The sequence below is a fragment of the Canis lupus genome, unplaced genomic scaffold (genome assembly GCF_011100685.1).
Source record: "Canis lupus familiaris isolate Mischka breed German Shepherd unplaced genomic scaffold, alternate assembly UU_Cfam_GSD_1.0 chrUn_S1282H1459, whole genome shotgun sequence".
NCBI classification, from domain to species: domain Eukaryota; kingdom Metazoa; phylum Chordata; class Mammalia; order Carnivora; family Canidae; genus Canis; species Canis lupus.
Genome location: NW_023330106.1, coordinates 145044 through 159152, shown reverse-complemented (window position 1 = coordinate 159152; position 14109 = coordinate 145044). Strand labels below are relative to the sequence as shown.

Here is a 14109-nt window from a genome sequence, read left to right as displayed (position 1 = left end):
GTCTCCAGGATCGCGCCCTGGGCCAAAGGCAGGCGCCAAACCGCTGCGCCACCCAGGGATCCCTGGATGGTCAGATTTCAAACAAATCTCCAACCCTGCAAATACGGAGAGGATTTTTTCAAATCACTGCTGATGGTGACTCAATAAAAACCGAGGGCCTAAATATGAAAACAAGCTCCTACCAGAAAATCGCTAGACCAGTCTACACATGTGTGATGATTGACGAATAACTCGAGTGTGCAAGAAGTGTTCTCCACATAAGAGAAAGGAGGACCACGATGGAAGGTGTGCGATGCAGGCCGAGCCGCATCCTCAGCCGGCCCCGGCCCCCCGGCCCCCGGCACCCCAGCCCCCCAGCCCCGAAGGGGGCTTGCGCACACTGCGGCCCCGCTGCTCCGTATTCCTGCCAATGCCCTGCGCTCTGGACATGCAGCCTTACCTCAGCAGCCACGGACTATGTATCAAGTGGGTTAAATTGCTTCATGTTTTCAAGGCGTCTTATAAAGCATTCTCGGGAAAATGTTTCGCTCCGTCATTCCTGACCTTTTAGAAACGGTGCCCCAGTAAGTGTTAATATTGATGAAAACCACACGATCTTGGTCATTTACCGCCGACTGACACACACAGGCCCAAGGTAACACAACACAGCTTCCCTGGTTCTTAGAACGTATACATATGACCAAACTCGAAATACTGAACTTTCTTTTTTCAGAAGAAGCTCCTACATTTTTCTGGTTAAGACTGATCCATTGCTTAAACTCTGCCCTTTATTTTTATTTTTAAATTTTTTAAAATAATACATTTACTTTATATTGGGTTTCAATTTGCCAAAATACAGAATACCACCCAGTGCTCATCCCGTCTAGTGGCCCCCTCAGTGCCCGTCACCCATAAACTCTGCCCTTTAAACATCTCTGATAAAATCGAAGATGTCAAAGAAACCACATAAGACATTTCAGAAAATCAATTTGAAAGGTGTTAATCTGTATATGGGAAATATTTTTCTGCCCCAAAGGAAGCTGTATGCATCCTTCCTTCCTTAACAAAACAAAGTGAATTTTGTCGTGTTCGGTTCTATAAAAATAGAAGCCCCACACCCCTATTCTGAATGTGTCGGCAGGTCTTCTCTTGTAGGGAGTCGAAGGGTGCAAGTCTCCTCTTCCAGAAGTGGGCAGGCAGCAGCGCACTTACAAGCCACAGGCCAGAAGAAGAGGACTATTTCCACAACAGGCAAAACTGCCAGGAGGAACAAGCCATGACAACTGTGGTGCATATTAAAGCCTTACAGTGGCTCCACAAGACCAAGGGAGCACCGAGAGCTCCCACTCATGCAGCTTAGCTCGAGATTTGGGGAAAGCATTTGACGATGGGGTTTGGAGGACGGAGCATGAACAGTACTTTCGTAAGACTTTTGCAGGTGGGAAAACTGGGCTGTGCTCACGTAGCTATCACCCACCAAGACCACAAAAGCCTCAAATTTTATTTAAAAAAAAAATAGATTCTCACCTCCATTCCTTATTTTTCATGCCTGAATTATAGATGTCATGATAGCATGAGATGCTTTAGGATGCCTACGCATTGCAAAGTAAAAACTTCTACCAGCAGCTGGCTGACCGCTAACCCTAGGTCAGAACATGGGGCTACTGTATTTATCACTAATCCTGATATGACAATTTACTATAAACTTAATTATTAAAGCTCTCCTAAAACATCAAGAGTATGACACCACGTGTTTACATCAAAAGCAGCAGACATAAAAAGATGAAATCGGAGTATATTAAGTATTACTCCCTTTTCCCCACTGGATAATCACTACTTGATATTTCAAACACTCAGAATATTTCTCAATGTTTCCTGTCAAAGGATTGTTAATGAAAGGAAAGAGGGAACGAGTTACAGAACTTTAGAAATGAGCTGATGCAAAGAAAATTAGACATTTCTTTGAAATCTCACATTTTTGTAACTGGCTACATAAAATATGGGTTCACTGTAATATAAAAATGACAATCTTCTCCATTCCTCACGTATACACAGGAAAGCAACTACCACGTTTGGTGGAAACATGAAGGGGAAGACGGGTCGGAGGGAACGAGAGAGGGATGCCTTTAGCACCAGCTCTCAAGCTGAAACAAGGAAAATAATCACTTAGGAAAGATTGACACATAGCATTGTTTTCACAGTAAACACTTAGAAATATCATAAATTAAAGTAGCGTGAAATCCCAGTATCATGATGCAGATAAACAACAGATTGTGAGGTCATTAAATTATAATGTAAATCTGTTATCTATAAAATATATGCAATGATGTCTATGATATACGGAGGAGACAGAGCATGCTGCAAAACATCACAATCAACAGATTCTCATTTACACAAAATCCTATATGTACATTTCTAAATCTGCACGAGAACACGTGACCAGTGAGAGACATCAGCAAGAGCTAACAGGAGCTGTCTCTGAGTGACGAGATCTGCAATTCCGTTTACTTTTTGCACTTCTATACACTGATTGCATTTTTAACGATCATTTATCTGAAAAGTTCTTTCCAAAGTAAAATGTCTTATTTTTTGAAGAGATTCTGACATGAAATGAGAAAGAAAAAACAAAGGGCTTTATTTTTAAAGAAGAAAAACTTCTTCTAGCAAGGTCCTGTGCTAGTCTACTACCCTGAAGGGACTGTGCACTTTGAACTTTGGGAAATGTTCACTGTGCCTACAGAGTAGTCCCATGCTCATTCTATCATTTCTGCAGTGAGTAGCACCATATAAGAGGTAGTGAGGGCAGCCCCGGTGGCTCAGTGGTTTAGCGCCGCCTGCAGCCCAGGGCGTGACCCTGGAGACCCTGGATCGAGTCCCAGGTCGGGCTGTCTGCATGGAGCCTGCTTCTCCCTCTGCCTGTGTCTCTGCCCCTCCCTCCCTCTCTCTCTCTCTCTCTCTGTGTGTCTCTATGAATAAAAAAATAAAAATCTTAAAAAAAAAATTAAAGAGGTGTCACGAAGAAGTGAAAGGTACTCCACCCTCTGGTACAGAATGTGTTTTCATTTGAGGCTCAGGGACCAGTAGTGGGTTACTCTCGACTACACTGCTCTCAATGACATCAAGCACAAACCCACTAAGAGACTTAGGCGTGCCTCTGCTGTTATGACATTTTGGTCAAAATGGCAAAGTGCATCTTAATTACACTTTCGATAGGTATGTACTTATAGGTGTCATATATTCAACGACCTTTCTGGGTCACGATATAACTGAGTACACTTAGGAAGTGTAAAGTTAACAAATTAAAGCTCTGACAGATGATAGGACAGAAAATTCTATCCAGAGTTTCACCGATACCATGAAATTATCATTTTGATGGCCCACATTTGTAATGCTCTAAATATATGCACAGTGTAAAGTAGTCAATCTGGATTTCTACAAAAGGACACTGAGCACAAAATGGAAACATAAAGACAGTTCTATGAAATGAATCTCATAAACTATTGACCGAAGAACAGTATATGTTTAAACTAAACAGTCTTTGACTACATGATCATTTATCATACTCAAGATAAAAATAGATTAAAAAATAGTTGATAATTGATGATTAAGACAAAATTTGTATAACACTAGCATTATTCTTTCCAAGTATTCCAAGCAGAAATTCTTATAGGACAGAACCAAAAGTATGGGCTATTTACTTGCTGTTATTTTAATAAAAGAACAAAGAAAAATAAGACCTCACAAAATGTTGAAATAGCTATCTACAGACATTGTAAATTTTTAGGAAGACACTCTGAAACATCAATACGATTGCAAACACACACGCATGCGCATATTCCGGTACGATGAACTTGAAAATCAACAAGCTATGTTGGAGTTACAAATAATGGTCCTAATTAGTCTTTTCCCGAAGTAGTAAACAGAAATACTACCTCCTAGTTTTCTGATCAGTGACAAAGTCATTAATAAATGAAATCAAAGTGGCTAGCAATCAATAAAAAACTGATTTGTGAGGGAAACATTTACTGCTACGCTAGGCTTCCATTCCATATAGGCAACAGATTCATTTTAGTATGTAAAATGCTCAGGGTTGAAGAATGCTTTCGACAAGAAATGATAAAGATGTTCCCCTATCACAGTAACAAAAACATATATTCATGTTGTTTTTTTTTGAACTGCTCATCTTCCTAAAAAAATTAGGTAATGGCTAGGAAAACAAAAATTGTAAGAAGCAAGAGGTTCATTTCCCTTAAACAAAACTCCCAGAAAGCAGGCAAGAAAAAAAGACAAAAGACCTCAACAATTGGAAAAGTTGGGGAAGGAGGGGAAAATCTGAAAGCAAGCAAGATGAAAATAATGAAAATACCAGCTGACATAAAACAGGGATAGAATGCAGTCTAATCCCCAGACTCCTGAGCAAGGACATATGCAAAATTAGCACGGGAACACAAAACTACAACACAAAGACGGGACGCAGAGCATCGGGACCAAGTATCAAACAAAGCATATCGAATTCGGAACTTGCTCATCAAACTGGATTAATTCTCCCTTTTGACGAAATGCGTTTTGAGTTCAGGTTACGTCACAGGAATATTTTTATGGAATGAATTAAAAAATGTAGAGAAAGACTCTGATTCCTCTGACTCCCCTTAGTGAAAGAAAATCTTTGAATCCTGCTAAAGTTAATTAAAAGCCACGAGGGATCGATGAAATGACGGATTCAATACAGACTGTGACATTCTGGGCCAAAACTGAAGTGTCATCAAAAAGTAATGGTTTTGGTAGACCCTGGCTAACAAACGAGAAAGGACATCAAACACAAAGACCTTTTTTGTCAAGAATGGTAACACTGGCGAGAGAGAACCTCAAAGTGACATACATACATACATACTGACAACTGAGTATGTATATTCAGCGTAAAGACTCACCAGGAGCAGGTGTCCATGCCTCTGTGGACAAAACAAAACAAAACAAAACAACTTTGGTTAACAGATCAACACTACATATTAAAATCCAGACACTATAAATTTTGGCACAGAGGCCGAAGCACACATTACATGAAAACACTGTTGCTGTCTCTATCTGGTGAAATACAAAGGAGTGTGAACCTCGTAAATGCAATTTTGGTATCAAAGTCCAACTGACTCTTTGTAATGTGCACTGGCTTTGCAATTCTCAACATAGCAGGTGATAACCTGATAGAGAAGCGAATACTACCGTGACTTCGGTTAGCTGCATGTGAGTTGTTTAAATATCAAAAGGTGAAGTACGACAAATTAGGAATAAAACACAAATTTATGGAACGGGTGTTTCAAGAATGAAACCTGGATAAAACTCAAAAGCAGGAATCCTCCCAAGTGATCCTTCGCTACAAAATTAATTCACATTAGTGGAAGGCGTTGCTATGCCCAGTGCTGGGAATGTTTTTGTCCTGTCGGAAACACTTCACGCAAAATACCGAATTTCCGTATTTCACCGTTATCTCCCGTTGTTTTGCTCAGAAAGAGCACAAACCTCTGTGCTAAATTTAAAATGAATTACAATTTTGCTGGAGGTTTAATTGCTAAGTAATTTGTTTGAACAGTTTAAACCACTTACAATTTTAGTCAACATAAAAATTTGTGGGCAATCATACGGGAAAACTCATAAAACCACAGCTAAATTCCTAGGGATCAAAGTGTTATAGACTGAATTAACTAACAAATGATCATTATGATTGGATGTCAACTGCATTCCTAGATTTTAATTCATTTGCATATGTTAGAAAACCATTAGGCCGAGTAAAGGACTAAAAATTGCTTTTAAAGCAGCAACACTATGTAAATCTAAACAGAAATTCCAAACGTCCTGTCATTCTTCTGGGAGTTCAGAGCAAAAGTCATTCTTACGTGAAAATGGAATTAAGGTTGAGAGCCCACAAGACTCCCTGACGGTGCTTCCTAAGTTAGAAAATGAGCCCATTCATAGGAGATCATAAAGACGCTTTTCTTCCAACAGAGACGGCTTCCTTACTACTCACCCAGTTCCTGAACTCTGTCATGAGCTAGTGAACCCCTAGAACAAAGCTGAGAACAAAACCTGGGTTCCGGCACGACTCCACAGTTGAACTCAGAAGCAGATTAAAACCAGGGCTTACGAGAGCTTTCCCGCTGTCACCTTCACCCGTGGGTCATCCCTAATCCCACCCCAGACCAGCGACAAGACAGCAAGCTCCCATCCTTGCAGGAGTGCGCCGTGGAAGCGGCACAAGCCAGAGACAGAGGGGTTGTGTCCCTCAGAGGGAAGCTACAGGAAATGGTGTCCTTCTTTTCATTTTGTCGTTCTTAAGGAACTTTCATAAAACAGCTCTGAATCATGCAGTCTCCTTCAAAAATGTTCTCCTCATAAGGAAAACAGAAGAAAAATCAACCACCAAAGGTCACACTTGAAAACGCAGAACTTCAGAACTTGCGGAAGAAACACCTGTAAGACCTCTTTCCTTATACCATTTCATGGAAAGTTTCTCATGATAAATTTACGTACTGGTTTGTGTTTTATGAATCAGACCCGAATAAAAAGAGAGACTTCTGCCACGAAACTTAAAGGGTAAGAAAATCTTCGTGTGCATGCCACTCCCAGCATCATGAGTCATGTTTTTCCCACGCAGACTGTTCCACAGTCTCACCTTGATCCCCCCTACTGGTCCTTACAGATGCGCTAACGTGGATTACCACGGCAGTGGTGTATCAGTCCTCCTCCGATATCCGCAGAAAACTAAAGAAGACCGAGGAGGGTCCTCAAACTCCCATGCCCGACCTGGTGAAAATGGCATTTAAAGTCCTTAACACCCGAGAGGAAGTGGCTGAACTTCAGAGGCAGGCCAGGCTCCAGCAGAAGGTCCAACTCCAGACCCAAGCCTCGGTGGCAGCCCTGCGGCCGGCGGGCTCCGCGAGCCCGCAGAAAGGGGGAACCGACCGAACCCCGCCTGGGGCCTGCTTCAGATGCGGCACCGAGGGACAATGGGCCCGTCGATGTCCCAATCCCAAGGAGCCAACGCGGCAATGCCCTCAATGTCGAACGATGGGCCCCTGGAAATCCGCCTGCCCGGGGCTCGGGGGATCCTCGGCGCCTCCACACAGAGGAAACCCTGAGCCGGGAAGTCCAGCCTTTCAACTACTGGGACTGGACGATGACTGACGGGGCCCAGACTCGGACACCCCCTAACCCAGGCCCAGCCCAGGGTCCTGCTCCAGGGAGCGGGGAAGCCCATCTCTTTCCTGTTGGACACGGGGGCGACCGACTCCATTGTGCCTTCCTACTCGGGGGCCAGCTTCCCCTCCCCAGTAGCGGTGATGGGAACCGATGGCACCTCCTCTATCCACGGACCGCCCCACTCCTCTCTTGCAGCCTGGATGGGTTCTCCTCCTCACACTCCTTCCTTAGAATCCCTTCCTGCCCAGCTCCTCTTCCTGGAAAATCCTGACATCTATCTATCAGCTTCTCCTAGGCTAAGTCCTGCTACCCTCCTACCTCCCCCTCTACTTCCTTTGTACTTAAGAGTCATTAGGCGCGCGCGCGCACACACACACACACACACACACACACACAACAGAGGCAAGGGACACAGCAAGGGACGAGGGGGGCCCCTCGCGCATGCCCCGCTGTCCCAAACGAGCACCAGTGTGCTGGTCACCTGGCAGGTGCACAGCCCACGCCTCCGGTAGTCATCCCCTCCCTCCCCGGGCTCGGACCGACAGCTCGCATACCTGCACCCGCACACCTACTAACTTGGGTGGGCGGTGCAAGAGTCAGTGTTTTCTGGACACTCCCATGACCCTGGGGATACCCACTGTCCCGTGCAGCGCAGCAAAGGCTGAGCCACTCTGCGCGGCAGCCCTACTGCCAGACGTCTCTGGGGATGGGGAGCTCACTGCTCAGGATGTCACCAAACTCCTGTGCCTGTCAGGCGCGGCTCATGGGGCTGTGCTCAGCATCCCCTGGTCTCCGTCCTGCCCCAGCACTAGCTCCTCTACCTGCACGGCCCCTCCCCAGGGGCTCCTCTGCCGCACCCCACCCTCCGGGGAGCACACGGAGCGCCTCTTGCCTGTGCCGTCCAGAGGTAGTCCAGCCGCAGCTTGATGTTCACCTGCCGGGCGTGCAAGGCCAGCGTGCACGAGAACAGCAGGATGGCCATGATGGGCTCGAAGCTGAGCCCGGACACCGCGTTGCCCCTGGGGGAGGTGGGGGTGGTGAGGAGAGAAACCTCTTCAGTACCGAGGGCCGAAGACCCGTCCACGTGCCCCTGGGGCAGGCCAGTCGGCAGCACCTGCCACCGGCCCGGCTGCAGCACCTCCCGCCAGAACCGAGGCCTCGCTGGCCCTGGGCCCAAATGGACACACGGAGAAGCCGCGGAAGCAGGCAGCGCCCGACGCGTGTCTCCGGGGGGCCCGGCAGCAGCGCACCTACCCCGAGGCCCGGGTGTAGCCGCTGAGCTCCAGGACCAGGATGTAGGACGCGGTGAGCACGAGGAGCAGGATCGTTTTGGGCAGGGAGGACACTCGCAGGAAGATGGCCAGTGGGAGTGTGTCCACCAGGCCGCAGAGCAGGGCGTGGGGCACAGACGCGCAGGTCACAGCGGGCATAGGCCGCCGGGCGTCAGGACCACCAGGGTCCTGTTGGGGCTGGAGTTCCAGGCCCAGGGCAGACAGCCCACCTGGAGGGGGCAGAGGGGTGGAGGGGGCAGGGACGGAGGGGGAGGGGGCGGATGGGGTGGGGGTTAGGGGGAGGAGGAGCAGAGAAAGCAGGGCCAGAGGAGGCAGGGGCAGAGTGGGCAGGGGAGGAGGGGTGGAGGGAGTGGAGGGGGAAGAGGAGGCAGGGGCAGAGGGGGCAGGGGAGGAGGGGGAAGAGGAGGCAGGGGTGGAGGAGACGGGGGTAGAGGAACAGAGGAAGAGGTGGCGGTGGGGGCAGAGGAGGCAGGGGTTGGAGGGGGCAGAGGAGCAGAGGGAGCAGGGGCCGATGGGGCGGTGGGGGTAGAGGAGGAGGGGGTGGAAGAGGCACGGGTGGAGGAGGCAGGGGCAGAGGGGACACAGGGTCAAGAAGAGGCAGGGGTGGAGGGGATGGTGGGGAGTGCAGGCAGCAGGGGCAGGAGTGGAGGGGGCAGGGACAGAGGGGTCACAGGCAGAAGAGTAGGGGTGGAGGGGCAGGGGAGGAGAATCCAGGGGCAGGGGCGGCAGGGAGATGGGGGCTCAGAACCAGCCGCCCTCAGCCCACCCGCTGCTACAGCTTCCTGTGGGAAGGAGGGGATGCCCCCAGGTGCCGCCCGCCCCCCCTTGCTGTGCCCTCCAGGCTCCTCCCAGTGTAGGCTGGGAGAAGCAAGAGACCCCCTCGCCCCCCCCAGACCGCCCGTGCCCTCTCGGCCCCCCTACTGTCACTGCGGCCCTGCCTCCCTCCTGGTACTCAGCGCCCCACCCCTGCCCTGACTCCTGCCCCAGCTTCTAGTGCGCACTGGGGAGGGGCTGGGTGTCCCTTCACCCGGAGACAGCCCCCCTCAGCCCCGCACACCTCGCGGGGCTCCCCCCGCTACACCCTGCCGCCTGCGGACATGCTCACCACACATCCTTGGCCACGGAGCAGATCAGGACACTATGAAAATACACAAGTCGGTGCGGATCTGGATGGTCAGGCTCCTGGAGAACACTGGACAATAAAACATATTACTGTGAACACAGGCGTTCCTTAGAGTCGGTTCGGGTCGCAGGAACGGTCACAGCACAGAATGGGCCGCGCGCCCTGGTGCCGCTGGCTCCCCACCCAGGCCCCCCCTCCACACATCTCAGCTGTGCCCAGGCTTCCTCTCCCAGGTCGACGCTGCCAAAATTGAAACAAAATCTACTGTCTTTCAGTGAAAAACCACCACACCTGCCACCGTGTGCCCCACGCTGTGACTCTGGCACTGGAATGAACGGATTAATTTGACATTTTTATTGCATTAAATCCTTAACTACGTTATGTATTTTTAGCTTTATATATTGTTATTATATGAAATAACAAGGATGTACACGTACTTGTGTCTTTTTTAGGTACTTTAAGTTTTATGTTATTCACATAGGTTTTACGCTGTTTTTGTTACTAGAAATTTTATTTTAAATCTGTTTGGGGGAACCTGGGCAGCTCAGGTCATGATCTCAGGGTCCTGGGACCGAGTCCCACGTCGGGCTCCCGGCTCGGGAAGGAGTCTGCTTCTCCCTCTCCCTCTGCCCGTCCCCAAAATTGTACTTTCTTGCTCTCTCCCAAATAAATAAAATCTTTTTAAAAGAAAGAAGGCAGCTTAAATACAGTTTGCAATAGTCAACACGTGAGTTCGTGGATAAAAGCGCAAAGTTCTTTTCAGATTCACGCTCGTGAAATTCAAAACAAAAACTAAAATAAAGACCGCAGGGACCCTGCACAAGACGCTGACCAGACCCGCAGCCGGCCAGGGCCGGCCCCCTCCGCGGCCCTCCCCTGGGGAAGTCCCGACCCTCCTGTCCCCACCAGCTGGCCTTCCGCGTCCTACGCGGCTCCCACGGCGCAGCCTTGGTTCCAGATTCGGTTCGGGATTCCTGAGTCCGACCATGCCGCGCCGTGCAGACACGCTGGGCCCCCAGATCTCAGGGAGAGGAGCCCCCTGCAGCGGTGCCAGCCCCGACTGCTCACACCTGGCGCTGGCCACCTCCCTCCCTGTCCAATCTCGTGTCTGCCCCTGGCCGGGACGGAGATGTGCCAACGGACTCTCGCCCGGCCGACAAGGCACACGCAGCTCACGCATTCGCTCAGCAAACACGGGGTAAGGGGGGCTCCTCCCGCTGTGGACATCAGGAGCCCCTGGGAGCACTGCCCAGGTCTGGCCTCTGGTGGCCTCTGGTGACTGGAGGGCCACCGGCCGACGCTCAGCAAGCTGTGCCCGGAGTGCAGGGAGGCTGAAGCGGGAGGCGGCCTGGAGTGTGCAGGCCGGGCTCAGAGGCAGGGGCGGCCTGGGGGGTGGATGCGCCGTTCCCATTTGGTAGCCAACTGGCCAAGCGGTGGCGCCTTCCTACGACGATGCTGAACGGGGGACACAATCTGCCCCCGTGGCTCCCCCGGTCTGGCCCTCCCTCCGAGCTCTACTCACTGAAGGTCATATGCAGCGGGCGAAGGCCGCTCCCGCATGTCCTATGGATGGGCAGGGACTTACGATTCCTGGAAGCACTCACGCAGGACAGCTCTGCTCCCACCGCCCATGTGCCAGCGCCACACGACGCTCCGTAGAAACGAGAGAGCAGGCGAGCCGCCGGGGGCTGGCCTCGGTCACCTCCGACCCGGGGCGCCCGCTGAGCGCCTGTCACACCGTCCACACTCCGTGCAGCCCGGTTCCACTCCCTCGGCTGCCCGGGTGCCGGCTCCCCCGCACTCACTCCACAGGGCACGGTGACATCCAGGGATCCGGTGTCTTGGGACCCAGGCCTCGGGGCTACTGAGCACAGCGGAGCGCCCAGGGCCGGGCACACCGCCTCGCTGGGTGCAGAGAGCACGCCAGGGCTAGGACGCGGGCCCGCAGGAACCACAGGGCGCTGTGGCCTCACGCAACCTGTCATCCTCCTCGCGGGCCCTGCTCAGGGTCGCGGACCTGTGGCAGAAGGGCCTGCCTGGCAGGGTCACCCGACAGCCACCTCCCCAGCTCCCCAGCTGGCATCCTGTCCCGGCCTCGGTGCCTGTACCCCCGCCCTTCAGAACCACCGGCCTTGTCACTCCCCGTCTCCACACCAGGGGCAACCCCCAAGGTGGGAGGCCAGGACACGCTGTCCCCGGCAAACAGACAAAGGACCAGAGTCGGCAGGTGCACATGGCCCCACCTGGGAGGCATCCCTCACTGCAGAGGTTCAGGGGTCAGGGGCTGGGCCAGGATTCAGGGACACGGCCCTGTGCTCCCAGGAGGGGCAGGAATCCAGCAGCGACATCAGACGACGGGGAGGGAGGGAAGGGCCGGCGCGCACTTGCACAGGCATGCGTTCTCGTGCACACACGGCCATGCACACGCATGGACACTCACGCAGGCACACTTACAGATGCACAAGAACGTGGTAAGAAAGGGAAGCCGCGGGATCCCTGGGTGGCGCAGCGGTTTGGCGCCTGCCTTTGGCCCAGGGCGCGATCCTGTGACCCGGGATCGAATCCCACGTCGGGCTCCCGGTGCATGGAGCCTGCTTCTCCCTCTGCCTGTGTCTCTGCCTCTCTCTCTCTATCTGTGTGTGACTATCATAAATAAATAAAAATTTATAAAAAAAAAAAAAAAAAAAAAAAAGAAAGGGAAGCCGCCAGGGGCCCTCAGGACGTGGGAACCCAGGCCGGGCAGGTGGCAGATGCACCCAGTGCTCGCAGAGCCCGTCATCCTGACTGCAGACACGCAGGGCCTGAGCGAGATGGGCAGGAAGCTTCTCCCCAAAACCCCACCAGTAAACACCGACATGGGGAGACCCTGCCCCCCGTGGGGAGGACGGTGAGGACCACGCTCTCAGACGTGGCTTTGCACCGACAGGGCCCGCTCTCAGGAACACTCTTGCATATGCCTGCCTGCCTGGGATGTCCAAACCCACCGGCCACACACGTGAAGCCCCTGGATACCGGTGGGGGAGGGGGGGACGGGACAGGAACTCAGTGTTGATGGAATTCACATCCCAGCAAAATTCTCACAAACGTGAGCTCAGAGCCAAATCCACAAAAACCGTTAGAGGCCATAAACCCCTGGGAGTGCCCGCCAGCAGAATCTGGTTTCTTCCTGAATGAAAAGCCCCAAAAACTGCAGGGATAGAATTCCTCATAACTGCACAAAACCCAGGATGGCGGGGGACAGACGGCATGGTGTCGGGAAACAGAAATCAGTCGTGGACAGAGCCACGCTGGGCTAGGGGGCCCAGGACGCAAGGACACAGCAGGGGAGGGGCGGCACGCCAGGCTTTTCCTGCCCCCACGGAGGACCGGGGTCGCCCCTGGAGGGGCTGGGGTCTCCGCCCGTACCCCCAGACAGGAGGCCCATGTGGTAGAAGCAGATGCTGGGACCCGCAAGGGGCGGCACCATCCCCCAACCCAGCAGAAGAGGAAAAAACCCAAGGATGCCTCTGACCAACCCAAGGGGAAAACCAGAAACTCCCGGGAGCCAGGTCATGAGGTGGGGACCCCACGGGAGGCCGCTTTCTGCGGACAGACTCCATGATCTAGCCACGGAGGAGAGGCAAGCAGGTGCGTGGCAGGAGGCCACGGACAGGAGGGGGCCGAGGGCGGGTCTGTGGGATGGCGGCCGGGGCTCACAGGCCGTTGCCGGGGCTCCAGACCTCACAACAGAGCATCTGAGGACCGTGAACCTGCAGACGGCAGCGAGGGTCTGAGCACGAATTTACCAAGAAGCACGGGGAATGCCAAATGGAAAAAAAAATGCAAGAGGATAGGAAGATTTTCACAGGGAAACGAAAGCCACCCAGCCCCGGACAGCATCCACACGGTCAGGAAGCACAAAGGACGGCGCGGGCGGCCCTCCTACCTTGTCGTCATCCTCACACGTCATGTCGTTGGAGAACAGGATCTCCGCCTTGAACATCTTCCGGCACTGCATGAGCTGAACCAGCAGGTAGCACACGGTCTTGAATTTCATACTCTTGGCTGCCTTGATGTCGGACAGGATAAGCCCTGGGAGTATCTGTGAAGAGAGGTGGTCCGGGGACGGCCCGTGAGCAGCCCCGAGCTGCCCCCGGGCCGGGCACGACCTCACGGGGACACAGACGCCAAACAGGCGAGTGGGACCGGCGGGCCGGCTCCACGGCACACGGCTCTCGGCTCCTCCCGGGGCCTCTGGACCCAGAGCGAGGCCCCGCAGCGGGGCCTGCAGCAGTGGGGGGCTTGGGGCCCAGCCAGGGAGGGACCCGGAGGCCTGGACGTCGCTGGCTGGCGGGGCGGCAGCCGGCCGAGGACCAGCGCCAGAGACCCCCGGGGTCCTGCCCCGCAGGCCCCACCTGCCTGGGTGACTGCTGCTGTGCTGGGGTCCTGGGCGACCCCTCGCCCGGCTCTCCTCCAGGCCCGCGAGGGCTGCCCCTGCTTCAGGAGTGAGCTCAGGGAGCCCCTCGGCCGTGGGCCCCAGGTCAC

General features: G+C 52.8%; 1 protein-coding gene across 1 annotated transcript in view; it reads right to left on the bottom strand.

The window, feature by feature from the left end:
• LOC119878242 (adenylate cyclase type 1-like) overlaps positions 1–13560 on the bottom strand; it is a 342212-nt gene extending 328652 nt beyond the window's left edge. The window contains 5 exon segments of the mRNA XM_038588921.1: positions 4908–4928; positions 8063–8189; positions 8425–8671; positions 9568–9654; positions 13511–13560. Of these exon segments, the coding sequence (XP_038444849.1) occupies positions 4908–4928; positions 8063–8189; positions 8425–8671; positions 9568–9574 (402 nt within the window). The 5' untranslated portion in view covers positions 9575–9654; positions 13511–13560.
• Between the last annotated feature and the right edge of the window lie 549 nt (positions 13561–14109).